At 32.7% G+C, this 15,320-nt stretch overlaps 3 protein-coding genes across 8 annotated transcripts; 2 read left to right on the top strand and 1 right to left on the bottom strand.

Annotated features, from left to right (window-relative positions):
* The first annotated feature begins 3,840 nt into the window (after positions 1 to 3,840).
* Positions 3,841 to 6,391, top strand: LOC105784854 (hypothetical protein). 6 transcript variants are annotated; one of them, XM_052632501.1, is made up of 5 exons: positions 3,841 to 4,772; positions 5,171 to 5,268; positions 5,347 to 5,569; positions 5,768 to 5,872; positions 5,990 to 6,391. In XM_052632501.1, exon 1 carries the CDS (start codon positions 3,903 to 3,905, stop codon positions 4,758 to 4,760), a length of 858 nt encoding a protein of 285 aa, XP_052488461.1. In that variant the 5' UTR covers positions 3,841 to 3,902; the 3' UTR covers positions 4,761 to 4,772; positions 5,171 to 5,268; positions 5,347 to 5,569; positions 5,768 to 5,872; positions 5,990 to 6,391. The 6 variants fall into 6 exon arrangements, with proteins under 6 accessions (XP_052488461.1, XP_052488456.1, XP_052488455.1 ...); XM_052632496.1 differs by having other exon boundaries at positions 5,768 to 5,882; XM_052632495.1 differs by lacking the exon at positions 5,768 to 5,872 and having other exon boundaries at positions 5,883 to 6,391.
* Positions 6,392 to 7,043: 652 nt separating this feature from the next.
* On the top strand, positions 7,044 to 10,126 carry LOC105784878 (uncharacterized). The gene is made up of 7 exons (XM_012610801.2): positions 7,044 to 7,193; positions 8,128 to 8,269; positions 8,879 to 9,026; positions 9,103 to 9,178; positions 9,251 to 9,362; positions 9,513 to 9,604; positions 9,674 to 10,126. The coding sequence occupies exons 1-7, from the start codon at positions 7,161 to 7,163 to the stop codon at positions 9,716 to 9,718; spliced, it is 648 nt and encodes a 215-aa protein (XP_012466255.1). The 5' UTR covers positions 7,044 to 7,160; the 3' UTR covers positions 9,719 to 10,126.
* A 2,760-nt stretch (positions 10,127 to 12,886) lies between these two features.
* LOC105784845 (protein WALLS ARE THIN 1) lies at positions 12,887 to 14,852 on the bottom strand. The gene is made up of 6 exons (XM_012610769.2): positions 14,559 to 14,852; positions 14,404 to 14,466; positions 14,197 to 14,313; positions 13,704 to 14,109; positions 13,483 to 13,634; positions 12,887 to 13,387 (listed from the first exon to the last, which is right to left on the bottom strand). The coding sequence occupies exons 1-6, from the start codon at positions 14,780 to 14,782 to the stop codon at positions 13,192 to 13,194; spliced, it is 1,158 nt and encodes a 385-aa protein (XP_012466223.1). The 5' UTR covers positions 14,783 to 14,852; the 3' UTR covers positions 12,887 to 13,191.
* Between the last annotated feature and the right edge of the window lie 468 nt (positions 14,853 to 15,320).

Genomic DNA, 15,320 nt, shown 5'->3' with positions numbered 1-15,320 from the left:
CTAAATTGAATTGCGCCACGAAAGCGGAAGGACCATTCGTGCAAATAAACCATTTGGCTTCAAAAACACGCGGATCTTTCACAAATCGGGTAGGGTCGGACGGGCCATTAATAAAACGACGTCGTTTCTGTGCTTACCCTTTGGCCCAAAACGGCGCCGTTTTGGGTAAGCTATAAATACCAAAAAAATTTAAAATCCTCATTTCTCCTTCATTTAAAAAAAAAACCAAAAATTTTCTCTCAAATTCTCTCCCTCTCCCCAAGATCCGGCCATGGCTCCAGCGCCGGACCACCATGGCAGCCACTGGTCATCGGCGATGGCGCTGTCGTACACGGTGGCCGGAAAATCAAAAACCCATTTTTTTTTGTTTTTTCGACTCCCGGACTCCAAAAACACCAATTTTCATCGGAATCGGCACCTCCTCCTAAAAAAAGTACGATTTTTATTTTTTTATTTTCGATTTTCGTTTTAAAAGAAAAGAAAAGAAAAGAAAAGAAATAATAAATAAGCCGAAAAAATAAAATAACAACCTTTGAGAATGCCCGATATTTGAACTGATTTCTTTCCAATCTCTTTTGATTCAATCGTGTGTGTTAAAATACATAAATTCGGGGCCTTTTTATAGCCCGAAATTTCCTATTTTCTCTACTTTTACACTGTTTGTGTTGTTGTTGGACTCTCCTAGTCCTTTTACAGGTACGAACGTGGCGGCACGTGCGGGGAAGGCGGCACACGTAGAGGCTGTCGTTGGGGTGCAGCAGCTGAGGCTTGGCTGCTGCCTAGGGTTTTGTTTTTCTTTTGTTTTGGGCTAGGGTTAGCTTTTAGGTTGTTGGGCCTGTTTTTGGGTTTGGCAATTTGGGCCTGTTTCATTTATTTTGGTTTTAGTTTAAATTTGGTTTTATTATATGTATATGGGCTGGGCAAATTTTGGGTTTGTACACTGACGATGCACTCAATAATCTCCTCAGGTAGCCAAATTCGAAAGAGGTCAAGGTTCCATGATTCTTCCTTTGTGACCATTTCCTTCAGGAAACATTCAATGTTGATGGTGTTCCGAGCTGGAATGAGATTAATAAGGGGACCAATGCTAGGAATCCAACTGTCCTTCCAACATCTTATGCTTGATCCATTTCTAACTGACCCAAGTATGTTCTCACAGAGAAGAGGCCAAATCCTAGAAAGGGCTCTCTACATGAAATAGTAGTTACCTCGATTGATACTATTAGGAACGCTTCTCCAATTCGGTATTTTGAACGAAGAACATAAATGCATAACGCCTCTAAGTTAGACAAAATATTGTACCCCAACTTTTTATTTATAGATTATGTACACTCACAAGTGAAAAAAAATTATGTAACAAATTTGTAAAAGAATTATATAAGAACCAAATGTAACCTTGGTTGAAAATGGTAAAATCAAGATAGTGAAAACATTATGTTTTGGTAATTTCACAATAGAGTTGAGGCTTGATTGATGGGTAACACCAACTCAGTCAAAATCTTAAATTATAGTACTGAATATATATACTATATCTTCTTTAAATATTATATATTTATATAAATATTGATATTAAAAATCTATATTATATGCCAATTGAGTCTTAACTTAATTGACAACGTTGTTATTGCAACAACTAGTAGGATGTGGGTTTGAGAGTGTTTAAGTGTGTATTTCCCTCCGATTTAAGGGTCTAGGGAGGTTTATAAGTAGAAGTAGGACCTGTATTAAAATAAATCTATATTACATCTAGAGGTGAGCGTTTAGTCGAATCGAGTAAAATTTTTTTGAGTTAGCCAAGTTGATGAGTCCTATTTTTATGAACCTAAGTTGATTTAAATTGTTTTCTAATTAAGTTGAGTAAAATGAAATTCGAGTCAAGTCACATGAATTTGTTTGAGTTAAATTAAAAAATTGAAATCTTGTTGACAATATGACTAAATTTTAGCTAGATCATATAAATTTGAGATAATACATTTTGAAAAATTCTTTGAAAGCAAAATAAGCGAAAAAATATAATTTAATAAGATAAACTTAATTTGGTAATTCACAATGCCTCAAATTTATATTTTAGAAAATAAAGATTTGAAATTTAATCGTTTATAATCTATAATTTACTTTTTTCATAAAATTTGTGATTTTTTATAAATACTTTAATTTTTAATATTATTTTGAATTTTAGTAAATTTATAGGGATAAGTTTGCTCATTTTAAAATTAATAAAGATTCAATGGATATTTACATTAATTTATTAATTAAATTATTCGAATACTTAACTTGACCCGAATTTGAGAAATTAAACTTAAATTAATTCAATAAATTAAATATCTCAATTCGATAAATTCAAAATTAAAAATAACTCAAATGAGGTTTACATAACAACCATTTTAACAACTGAATTTGAAAAAAAAATGATGATTTAAAAAAATTTAGAGTTTTAAGTCGCTTTATGGGATACTTAGGGAAATAGATCAATTTTGGAGAGAGAAACATAAAACACGTCCTACAAGGTATGCTTTCTAACTTTCTAACACATTAGCTCTTTTGGTTACATGATTAAATGTTGGTGGTTTTGTGTTTGAGTCTTGGGTTTAATTCCTTTCCTTTTTATATTTGTATTTTTATTTCATATTGTTTCAAGCTTTACTTTTATTTTTAATTATTGTTTTTAACATATTAGCTCATTAGTTAGATGGTTAATTGATAGTGTTTTTATCCTTAAGTCTCATGTTCGCTTTCTCTTCTAAGCACATTGATATTTTTTTATTTCGTGTTGTTTCAAGCTCTTTTTTAATTAATAAATATATTGTTTTAAAGTTTTTTATTTTCAATTTATCTTTTAATTAATAAATATTTTATATAATCAAATAATTATTACCAAATATCATTATTTTAGTAAATATAATTTTATTATATAATTGACAATAATTATTTGATTTTATAAATAAAAGAGTGATTAATTAAAAATAAAAAAACTTGAAAATAATACATTTATTAATTAAAATAAAAAATTGAAACAACATAAAATAAAAATATAAATATGAGTAGGAGAGGAATTGAAGTCAAACTCAAGGCTAAAATCACTAACATTTAACTATCTAACTTTTGATATATTAACTCTTTTGGTAAAATAGTTAAAAGTTAGTGGTTTTGTCATCAAATCTTGAGTTTAATTTTTCTCCCACTCACATTTGTATTTTTATTTCATTTGTTTCAAGCTTACTTTTATTTTTAATTTCTATTTTAACAAATTAGTTCATTTGGTTAAATGGTTAATTAATAGTGATTTTATCTTTGAATCCCAAGTTCAATTCCTCTTTTAAGCACATTTTATTTTTTATTTCATGTTGTTTCAAATTATTTTTATTTTTAATTAATAAATATATTATTTTTAAGTTTTTTTAATTATCTTTTTAAATAATAACTCTTTTATGCAAAAGATCAAATAATTATTTTTATAAATAAAAATAAAAATAAAACTTGAAACAACAAGAACATGAAATAAAATACAAAAATGAGCAGGGGAGGAACCAAACCCGATACTCAACCACAAAACCATTAACATTTAATTATTTAACCAAAAGAGTTTGATGTGTCAAAAATCACAAAATGAACTCTACAAAACTCATTTTCTATTTCCCTCCTCAAAATTAATATATTTCTCTAAATATCCTCGACCTAAAACCCTAAATATTTTTAGAATCCACTCGTTTTTTTTTTTTTCAAATTCGGCCCATTTTAACGTATAATATACTTTGTATTTAAATTAAATTATTTTATTATTAAAAAAATCATTTTTATCTGTTCTCAAAATTCTAACTAGCGAGTAAAGTACTCATTTTCAGAATATTGTTATTTATTTATCTTCACGTACGCTACTTCGAACAGCTTCTGATCTTTGGTGAATGGCCCTCCCTCAGCTAATCCCATCCCATTCTTCTTCTTCTTCGCTCACTCACCAACCTTCGATAGGCCCCAACGCTGTCAGTCCTTATCTTTTAAACCCTAATTTCAAGCCATTTTTCAACTCTTCTTCGCTCTTCCAATCCCGCAGGTTCCATAGGCTCAGCTCCCTCCGATGCTTCGCTTCCTCTTTCCCGGAGAAACGCCACCCGTATCCTCCCCAATCAGATGAATCCGTACAGCTCCCTCTATTTCCTCTCCCCTTAGTTCTCTTCCCCGGCGCTGTTCTCCCCCTCCAGATCTTCGAGTTCCGTTACCGCATTATGATGCACACGCTCCTCCACACCGACCTCCGCTTTGGCGTTATTTACTCTGATCCCGTCGGTGGCACCTCCGACGTCGGCTGCGTCGGAGATATTTTCAAGCACGAACGCCTCGTCGACGACCGCTTCTTTCTCATTTGTAAAGGCCAAGAACGGTTCCGCGTCACCAACATCGTACGTAAGAAACCATATCTTGTCGCGGAAGTCAACTGGCTCGAAGACCGCCCCTCCAGCGACGAGGATTTGGAAGGAATAGCCGATGAAGTGGAGAGTTGCATGAAAGACGTGATTCGGTTATCGAATCGCCTCAATGGAAAACCGGTAAAGGAAGCGCAGGATTTGAGGAGGAATCTATTTCCGACTCCGTTTTCATTCTTTGTAGGGAGTACATTCGAAGGGGCGCCGAAAGAGCAACAAGCTTTGCTGGAGTTAGAAGATACGGCGGCCAGGTTGAGAAGAGAGAAGGGAACTTTGAGGAACACTCTCAATTACTTGTCTGCAGCATCGGCTGTGAAAGACGTGTTTCCCTCTTCATGACGAGAGAATTGAGTAAATTTTAAAGCAAACTTTGTTTAAATTTTGGCGAATATGTTATGTGTAATTTTTTGTACACGAAGGCATCATTTTTATATGAAATTTTGCTTGTTTCTCACTAGTCGTTGTTAGAATCTTGAATGAATTGTTTATACTAACATGGTTAATTTGCACAGAAGATAGTTTTTGGGATATGGTTTATTCTTTATGTTACTGCTACTTATTGGATACTTAGACTATATTGATGGCCGATGAGGTTTAGTTTCCTTGAATAGGGGTATTAGTTCGTTTTTCGAGCAGAATGTTGTAAAGGGCTTTGTAATTCAATCATTTCTTTTTCCTGGATTGAGCATTGTTGTTAAAGGGCCGTAGAAACTATCTCAGTTTCCAAGCTGTTGATTTTTTGTTCGCAGCATTGTTAGCGTGTTCTAAGCTGATTCATTTCTGGTCAATGGAGAATTCCTATCTCCAAGACTCCAACTCCATTAATTAGCCCAGAAGCACCACTGAGGTGATTGTTTTTCACAATTTTCAGTTTATTTTCCCCTTCAAAATATAACAGAGAACTGGGTTTGTTGGTCTGTTTTAGATGTTGCAGAGTCGTATAAAGAAGGCTAAAGAATAAAGATGGGGGCTTGGATGTCGTAGACACCTGTCTTTTGGAATGGTCATGAATCTTTCAGGTACTGATAGCATTGAATTTGTTATCTGCTTTCTAAGTCGTATGATAATTTCACAGGATCTTCAGGACAAATGAAGCTATGAGCTGAACATATCACATGGCCTTTGTCAGCATAGCTGTTGGATTACTGGTTAGTTGCTTTTAAACTGTGCTTGTCTCGATGCTGATGTTAAACACTAGCAGATATATGATTTGAGGTTTGGCCATTCCTTTACCCTATGGATTCATTAGGATGGGGCGGAACTAAACTTGTTCAAACCAAATATTTAAACTCAAAACCTTATATAAAGTTTTTCAACTAGTGATGCAAATTTATGTTGGTTTGAAGAATGGCTGGACTGTGTGGTAGGGCATAGAAGAAAGAAAAATGGATTTGTGGGTGTTTTCTTGCATAGGGTTTTCCAAGGAAACAAAAACTTGACATGGCATAAAGGTGATTCCAGGTTTGACAACTTGCAATTATCTGCAAAAGCTGCAATTCATCTGTTCCGGCAATGCTTTATAAATGCCATAAGAAGTTAAGTAGGCTCTCAGTATTACTGTCAAACAGGTTAAAAAGAAGAAATGATGATTTGGTCTCACCAAATGGACCTTATCCGATAAATGGATCCAAAATTCAGTATATAGCAAAAGAGCTGATGGCTTATTGAATTGGAGTTGACTAGAAATGTGGGCACATCTAGACAGGAAACGAGAACATGGGTTTCTTTGTGGGGGAACTGTCTAAAACCCAGCTCCCAAATTCTTTCAGCACTGTAAAAGGTTTTTGTTCCACATCAGTTGGAAATTTGAATGTCAATCCTTAACTTGAAGAATTCCATCAACCTCTAGTTTAAAATTTGATTTGATAATTTTTATACTCATCTAGGAACTGTGAAAAGCTAAAGTGTATCTATTTGAAACCAATTTATGAATACTATTGTTTTTTATTCGAGAAAAAGAGATTCAATCAGCTCAAATGTCATCCACTAAAATTTCATCCTTGTTGAGGTTTGATTTGGTAAATTACTTGCAGTGTTTAAATTTGGAAAATCATTTTTTTTTCTAATCACTTTTTGTTAACATCAGGTGTTTGCTAATGTTCAAATCCGGATAACCTCTTCTTCTTGACCTTTGACCTTCCAAAGTAAAAAAATATTAAATTTTACTATGATTAATTTTAATGTTGTTTATACTTTTTTTTAATTATATAAATGACTAAATAATAATTGATATTAAGTAAAGTAATTTTGAGCTGTTTTCTTAGGTTAAGCTATTAAAAGTCTTTGAACTCTTGTATTTTGTCTTCTATTTGTATTAATTGATTTAAATTTGAAAAAGAAATGACATTGATTTATATTAAACTTCTTAATTAAAAATGAAGCTGATTTGGATAGAAGCTAAAGATTCCATTAAATTCCATTTAGGATTCTCGCATTTTCAAAATATAAGGCATAATATTAATTCACCCATTAACATAAAGTTATTTTTATAATTGGTAAATATTTTAACATACCGCAATGGTAAAGAGTGGGAGTGTGGAAAAGGCACGTGTACTCAAATGCTAAACAATACCCGTCTCCTTTTTAGGTAATAACACTATTAAAACATAGAGCCTGCGACGATCGCCTTCTTTCTGCGCACTCCGATATATCCCCCAAGACGCCTATCCACCCCTTTTTCTATTTTATTTACAAACTCCAAAATCCCCAAAGCTTCACTTCCCATAATCTGCCCCCATCATGGACGTTGATCCTCGTCTATACGAACAAATTGTAAGTTTTTAATCTTTTGTCCCATTCTCTTTCACTTCTCAATTTTGGGTTTTTTCACCAATGCTAATATAGTTCTACGCTTTCATTTTGTTTGGGTATCATTTCTTTTTATTGGGTTATAAGAAATTAGGACACTGTTCAATTATGCTGTTTTATCTTTTGTTCTAGGTTTACTGGGTTCGTATGGATTTATCATCAACATGTTTTTTTTTCAAGTTATGAAGGTCCGTTAGGGTTTGAATTTTAACTCTATTTGGGTCTAAACTAATTCCAAGAACAATTTTGTGTTAATGGATTCTGAATTAATTGTGGGTTATAATTATATTATATATGCGTGCTTGGTTTTGCAATAGAACCAATATGTAATGCTTCTCGGTATTATGCTGTTATGATTGACGAGAAAATTGGATAGCATGTAAAACCTTGATTCTATGGATCTACCCTTCCATTAATTAGTCTTCTTCCACAAGTTCAGTCTTGATTAATAATTTGGAAAGTTAGTTTGCGTATATGATTGTAGGTCTTTGTTGCAGATTGTTTGGGGTTGTTTGGTCTAGTGTGCATCTAAGTGTTAACCTTGTTGCGTGATTTTGGGTGCTACATGGAATTGTTTCACCTATTTGCTACTGCAATTATTATACCGTCAATGTATATGGTGATGCTGTCATGTGCTAGCCTTTAGTTTATGGTGTCACTACTTAAAATAGCATTCCACGTCTTCAATCATTTTTGATGAACTGTCTAATTTGTTTCGTAATTTATTTATTTTTTCAATCTATATTATAGTACATATTCTTATGGACTCCTTTTCTTCATCTTGTTCTGATGATGAAGCACCAGAAAGTCATTACTGATTAATCTACATTATAGTTATGTCCATCTTATAGCCTTATCCTCTTACATTTGGGCATCCATCACCATTTATCTTTTACAGGCAGTCAATGATAATGACATCCACAACATCATCATGTCATATCTTGTGCACAATTGCTTTAAAGAAACCGTGGAATCGTTTATTGCTTGTACTGGGATGAAGCAGCCTTCTGATTATCTTGAGGACATGGAAAAAAGAAAAAGTAGGTGAAGTTTTCATCACTTGATAAATTTTATGTATAAGATATAAGATAACCCGGGATTATGATGCTGGACCACATTTGTGCAACCATGGCATGTGTTAATTATCAAACATGCAAGGTTTTCTAATGATAGGGTCTATCTTCTGCATTCTTTACTGAAAGTTGCAAAAGTTGCATTCTTTATGTTTCTCAGACTCGAGTGTGTATTAGACATGACAATGTGTCCAACATGGGAATATGTATTTTTTTCCACTAAATTTTTCCATATATTTGGAGGGTCCTAGGAAAATGAAAAGACGGAGCAACATGTGTCCGGAAAAGCTATAGGATTTTTGAAGCTAAAAGATGGCTAACAGATGATTTAGCCTAGCTTACTAAATTTCTGCAAACACTCACTGAGTGCTTACTTCTGCATGCTTGATGCTAATGCAAAAATTTTGAAATATTGTGATGGAACTAAAAAGGAAGCATGTATAAATCTTGCCAGCTAAGTTGTGTACTTAGCAGTGATCTTATACCACGAATTGCATCTTCTCTACTGTAGTTTGCTGTCACCTCTCTTTTTTAGTCTCGATGAAATGCTGACGAATTTGTTGGAATTTTGTGCAGGAATTTATCAATTTGCTTTAGAGGGTAATGCACTTAAGGCAATTGAATTGACTGAACAGCTGGCAACTAACTTACTAGAGAAAAATAAGGACCTGCATTTTGATCTTCTAAGCCTTCATTTCGTCGAGCTTGTATGCTCTAGGAAATGGTGAGATGAGGATAAGATATCTCTTGAATTATGAATCACACATATTCGTACTTAAAAAAATTCACTTCTATTGCAGCACAGAAGCTCTGGAATTTGCACAGATGAAGTTGACCCCATTTGGGAAGGAGCAAAAATATGTTGAAAAGCTTGAAGTATGTAAGCTTAGCAAGTTTTCACGCTTCTAATCTATGTGTCGGATATTTAAAGATATGCTGTTACTGCAGGATTTTATGGCTCTGCTTGCATATGAGGAACCTGAGAAATCTCCCATGTTTCACCTGCTTAGCTTGGAGTACCGGCAGCATGTTGCAGAGATCTTAAATCGAGCAATTCTTGGTATATTTAATTCTTGTAGCTACTACTACTTGCAACAAATTACCATTTAGAATGTTGTAATAGAATCTTCCTATAGCTTTCTGCTGTTTAATGTCACTGTTTGATCTTTCTTTTTAATACGTACAATTACATTGGGTGGAATAATGTCAGCTCATGGAAACCATCCAACCTACACGGCAATGGAAAGGCTGATACAACAAACAACAGTAGTTAGACAATGCTTAAACCAAGAGCATGCAAAGGTAATCCATCAAACTTTCTGTCATGAATACCTGGTCCAACGTAACATTAAACTGCATTGATTTTCCTAGGATGGGCCACCGCCATTTTCGTTGAAGGACTTTATAAAAAGCTGAACAGTGAAAGAATTTCTGCAAAGAATAGTTGAGAGTGCTTATAAACTTTGTTGCTGAATGTGGTGTCACTATAAGGTCTCATCGTGGTTGACGATATAGTCGTTGCCTGCGTCTCTCTGTAAAGGTGTTTTTGAGGGTGGCCCTTTGGGGGTGCATCAAAATGTTCATCTCTTTCTGAAGTTTGCCTGATTGCCTCTTTTCATGAATGGCCTTTTAAAGCTCTGGATTTTGCAAATGGGGGGAGGGGGGGTTGCAATGGGGGCCTTTTTAAAGTTAAAAAAAGTTCTGAACTTTTTTATTTTGACTTTAGTTCAATTTGTATCTGAGTGTTAATATTACATAACTAGCAAATCATTTTAGGAAATATATTATATTTTGATAATAAAAATACTTATGTGTTATATTTAATGGTATTGTCTTTTAATATAACTAGTAAATTTCATTTCCATTACAAAAGACTGATCAAATAGGGATTTTACTAGGTAGATGGATTAGTCAAAATATTATTGTACTAAATGCAAGAAACATATATATATATATATATATATATATTATCTTTCATGTCTTTGGTGAAAATGCTGTTTTATGTAATAATCTTGAAGATTGTCATGTTATTGTCAGAATGATTAAGGGTTAGATATTTGTAAGCATTTTCGTTAACTAATGAAGCATTAATCTTCGGAGGGTTTTTTACTCCACTTTATTTATTAAATGCATAATTTGGTACTTAAAAATGATGTTTTTTCTATAATGTGTTACTTTTGGTCTAATATTGTATTTGTATTTGACAAAAGTTATGATGTTTAATTTGGATTTTAGAGTTGATTTGATGAAGGTTAATCGTTAATATTGAATTTTCATCAAATTGACTTTAAAACTTGAATTAGATCATACCCATCAGTTTGTATTTACAAATCAAACTCAAAATTAAGTAAATTCACAATTAACTCTAAATTTATTAATGAAAAATTTAAACCTAATCGTTTTAGTAATTAATTTTATCAAATCAATTTTAAACAAAATAAATAACTTTTGATAAAATATAAATGCCATAATGAAAAGAAATACGAATACTACGTTAAAAAATAAAATTTAAAATAAAAGTTAATCCTGTTTTCCTTTGGTAGAAAATACTACACCGAAATGTAACTGCGTTTATTTATTGAATAAATAAAAGATAAATTACTTTTTATTAATTATTTTAAAACTAATAAGTTTTAAAATTATTTTAATTAGTATCATATTGCACTATAATTAAACTATATTCTAATGGAATTATAATTGAATATAATACATTTCCAAAGTAATATATGCACTTTTATTTTAGTGAAGTTTTGCATTTTTTTTTTTTGGTTTCTCTTTACTTTTTCATTAAAGCAAATTTTGAATAGTTTAGTTAATAAAATTCTAACATTAGTTGTATTTCTAAAGAAATAGAATGTGTTTCTCAAATTAATAAATATAAATTAAGGAGGATACATTTACATCGACTTAAAACTTAAATGGTTTTACATTATTCCGTAATTTTTAGATGATTAATATTTTAACAATTCAATCGTCATATTTCATGCTCTATTCATGTAGATCATGAATGTCAAGTTTGGTAAAATTAAATCTTTTAACTATTTGTTTTGTGTAAAAAATTCAACCATTATATATATATAGACAATATTTTAGATCGATATGATAGAGATATCGAATCGATTCAAAAATTTACATGCATGAAGAATACAAATAGATTTGATAAATCCAACGGTTGAATTATTAAATATTAATCGTATAAAAGTTACAAAATGATGTAAAATCACTTAAATTCTACACTATTGTATAATTTATTTTCAATAATATTTTATTGATAATAATAATCTTGTTGATTTTCCTTTTTATTGTTTTTTGCTTTTATTTTAATCGGTTCTTTATTAGTGAAACGCATTATTTTAAATAAAAATAGTTTAATTAATTGATCTCAAAATCTATATGTGATTGAATTATATATAAGTTTAAAATATTTACATTTTAATTAAAATATAATTTAATTTTATGACAATTAAAAATAATTTTAAAATTACCGCTCATCCTAGTTCGACCTAGCCTGTTGGACAACTCGTAAATGTATAATCTGAATTTGTGTTCTTTGGGCACTCACAAATGTCTTAGATTTTGTTATCCTCAAATACACTTCCACATATTTGAATGAAGATCCTAAAATACAACTTCAAGGGACCTCTATACACTTAAAAAAAAAAAACAATTTTATATCATAATTTCACAACATAGTTCGACAGGTCGAGTTGAATCCCTATATACTTAAAGAAGACAATTCTATATCATGATCTCGTAATATAGTTTGATAGGTCGAGTTGAATCGTAACAAAATTTTGAATGACTTGTGGGTATCAAAGAGAACAATTTTAAATTATGCTGAGATCGAATTGTGACATTTGAAATATTAAATGATCTAATAAAATAGTTCATATTCATTGTGCTAAATTTATTTTACACAAGTTGAATTATGTCGTGATATTAGAATTAAAAATTAAGAAAATGAATAGGAATAAATATAAGGATTTAATAATTTTTATTTAAAATTTAACAAATAAATAAACTCAAGGAGTTTATATATATATATATATATTATACGAGGGTGAATTTTTTTCTAAAATTAAGAACAATTTGGAGGTTTTTTTTTTTTTTTACGGTTCAAACTTTTTAAGTAGATTGTTTTAAAGATTTTATTAATAGTGGAGTAATAATGTTTTTATTTGTAAAAATAAGAAGTGATTTTAAACTATTCTCAATGGAATTGAGTTGGATTAACTTGTGACACTAATTAAATCAAGAGTTTTATATATGATTAGATTTTGACCCACGACGTGGTGAATGTAAAAAATATTTTGTTTTAAAATGGAGTGGTAAAAAATTATATTTTAATATGAATTCTAATAAGATGTGTTTGATGCTGAATTTGTTAAAGATATTTAAAATATGAATTATTTATTTATTTATAATATTAATTATAATTTAAAAGTAGGGTATTTCTGATAACTAAGATATTTTTAATAATTGGTTGGAAATGTCAGAATGAGATAATTTTAAGATAAAAGGAAGATTGGGAAAACCTTAATGATCGTTCTTGTTCATGGAGAATTCTTCAGTTAAAATATATAATTGAGAAAAAAAGAGAGCATGTCTTTTGCCATCATACATCATAATGATTTTCACCATTAACTCCATACATTTGCATTTAAAAGAAGGAAAATCTCAAAATCAAACCAAGAAATCGACATACAAAAAAGCATATGGGATCATCATCATCACTTCAGAAAAGCTTCTCCTTTAAGCCCTCTCTACTACTTGGAGAAAGAAAGCAGCCATTAACAAAAAAGAAACACATTCATAAACACACAAACTTGGTGACATAATGGTAGTGCCTGGCCCATTTGTTGTTAAAAAGTTAAAAAGGGCTTTTGGAGTTACACATTTTCGGTGGAGTGATGGAGTAATGGCTGATTAAGGGATGGCTTAACATGGCCGGATGTTCTGCTGTTGTTGCTCTGCTCTGCCGTCGACTCAATCGCAATTTTTTCTTTGGCTGCAAACTTCCTCTCTTCGCTTTTCCCCCATAGTACTAGATATAGTCCTACTATAATCAGCACTGCCCCAATGATTCTGCACAGTCCTCTCAAAATGTTTACATATAACACCAAAATAACATGTGATGATTAAAAATGTTTTGAGAATGAAAGACTCACTTAGCCACTTACCCTCCCAGATAGAACTCTTCCCCTAAAGCAATGGAAGCCATAATAGCGACAACAAGTGTCTGAACAGGTTGATAAACAGCAACGAAAACAGGGCCGCCTCTGTCAATACACCATATCTGTACTGCGAATGCAATCCCTGATGCCACCACTCCCTGCATGTTTTACACCCACATTTATATCTTTTCGTCTGTTTTCATTAACTTCAAATAGTGAATACTGACCGCGTAGAGAATAGTGAATAGTTCACCGCCGGAGTGGAACATCCAAGCTTGAGGGTCTCTCTCAAAAACTAGCGCAATGATGAGGAACTGAATAAGACCAAAGAAACATGTATAGGAAGTAACAGAGAGTCTAGCAGGGTACTTCTTCAACACGGGTGCCTGCAACACCAGCCAACCGGACCAGGATAAGCAATGGCCGATTAGATAGAGACAACCAAGGGTCCAGCTCTTCCCATTTGCATCCCCCAACGAAACAAACGTTGGTGTGGGTCTATTCAGCGGTGGAACTGGGCTGTAGATGGTTGGACCTTTGTATAGTGTTATAACTGATGCTCCAGCCACACATAATATTGTTCCTATAACCTTGGATATCCCATCTTTCCTGTCTAGCCGCACTTTCTCTATCCTGGAATTAAACACATCATTCCATTTCATGTCCCTCAGTCCCTGTCGTGTATACATAAGTTTATACTTGTAACTTATGCAGGCTTACCTTAGTATGGCTGCCATGAGAAAGGTGATGGCTGGGACAGAGTTTTGGATTGCTGATGCAAAGGTTGGTGATGTGTTATCTAACCCCAACAAGTAGAAACCTTGATTAGCAGTGATTCTGTAATGTAAAAATAACTAGGGTTAGTTAACTTGTACTTTCGTGTCTTCTTTTATATGTTAAAGAGTTTTAGAACATGCTCATGCATACCCAACAAGAGCCAGTAGGAAGAACTGTAGAAGAAAATTCAGTGTCAAGGCTGGTCTCTCCTTCCTGAAAAAAAAAGAAAAAACAAGTTAGGGTTTAGCATATCTAGGGGGTTTAAAGAGAAGAGTTATGGGTTATGCTTTTTTTGTATGATTTACTTTTCAAGAAAATATGCAAAGGGTAAGAGCAGAAGCAAGGCAATGATATTCCTATAAACTGGGAACACAAGTTTGCTAATGCCCATATCAAGAGCAGCTCTGGAAACTACATGGAACCCTGCATAACCAAACTGCAAGGCCAACATTGCCATATGCAGCTGGAGCCTTTCAGGAACCGAACACCACATCCTCGTATTAGAGGCTGAACCACCAGTATCAGCCATTGATGTAAAGCCTTTTGAGATTAAAAGAAAACTCAACTTTACAAATAAGATTTCCAAGGAAAGTCGAGGATGGGGTGATTTGGATGAATGAAGTGGTGGTATAAATATAGTTCAATGTGGATGGTTATGGCCCCACAAATGGGCCCAAAAAGATGATATGCCAACTGTTCTAATGTTGCATGTTGTCTCCCACCACATTCTTTTTCCCCTATTCCACCTCGAACTGACAAGACAACCCCAATCGCACTACTGCAACAACATGAATAGAAAAGTGAGAGAAAATCGAAAAAGAAAACCAAAGAAACCGAGATGATTACATATTTACTACACTATTATAGTATTATCCAACAGCTTCTGTTTTGGCTCCATGCCATTAATGATTATGATTGGAGGTCATCAAATGGAGTGAAACGCCATGGCTGATAGCTCGCACGAGGGGGGAGGGGGGGCATTAGAGCCTTTCAGCCCCACCTCGCACTTACTACTAAGCTTTACATTTCTTGTATATTTTTCATTATTTTAATACATGGTACAACCT

Source organism: Gossypium raimondii, chromosome 1, assembly GCF_025698545.1.
Source record: "Gossypium raimondii isolate GPD5lz chromosome 1, ASM2569854v1, whole genome shotgun sequence".
Classification (NCBI taxonomy): Eukaryota; Viridiplantae; Streptophyta; class Magnoliopsida; order Malvales; family Malvaceae; genus Gossypium; species Gossypium raimondii.
This window is presented reverse-complemented; position numbering and strand designations above follow the sequence as displayed.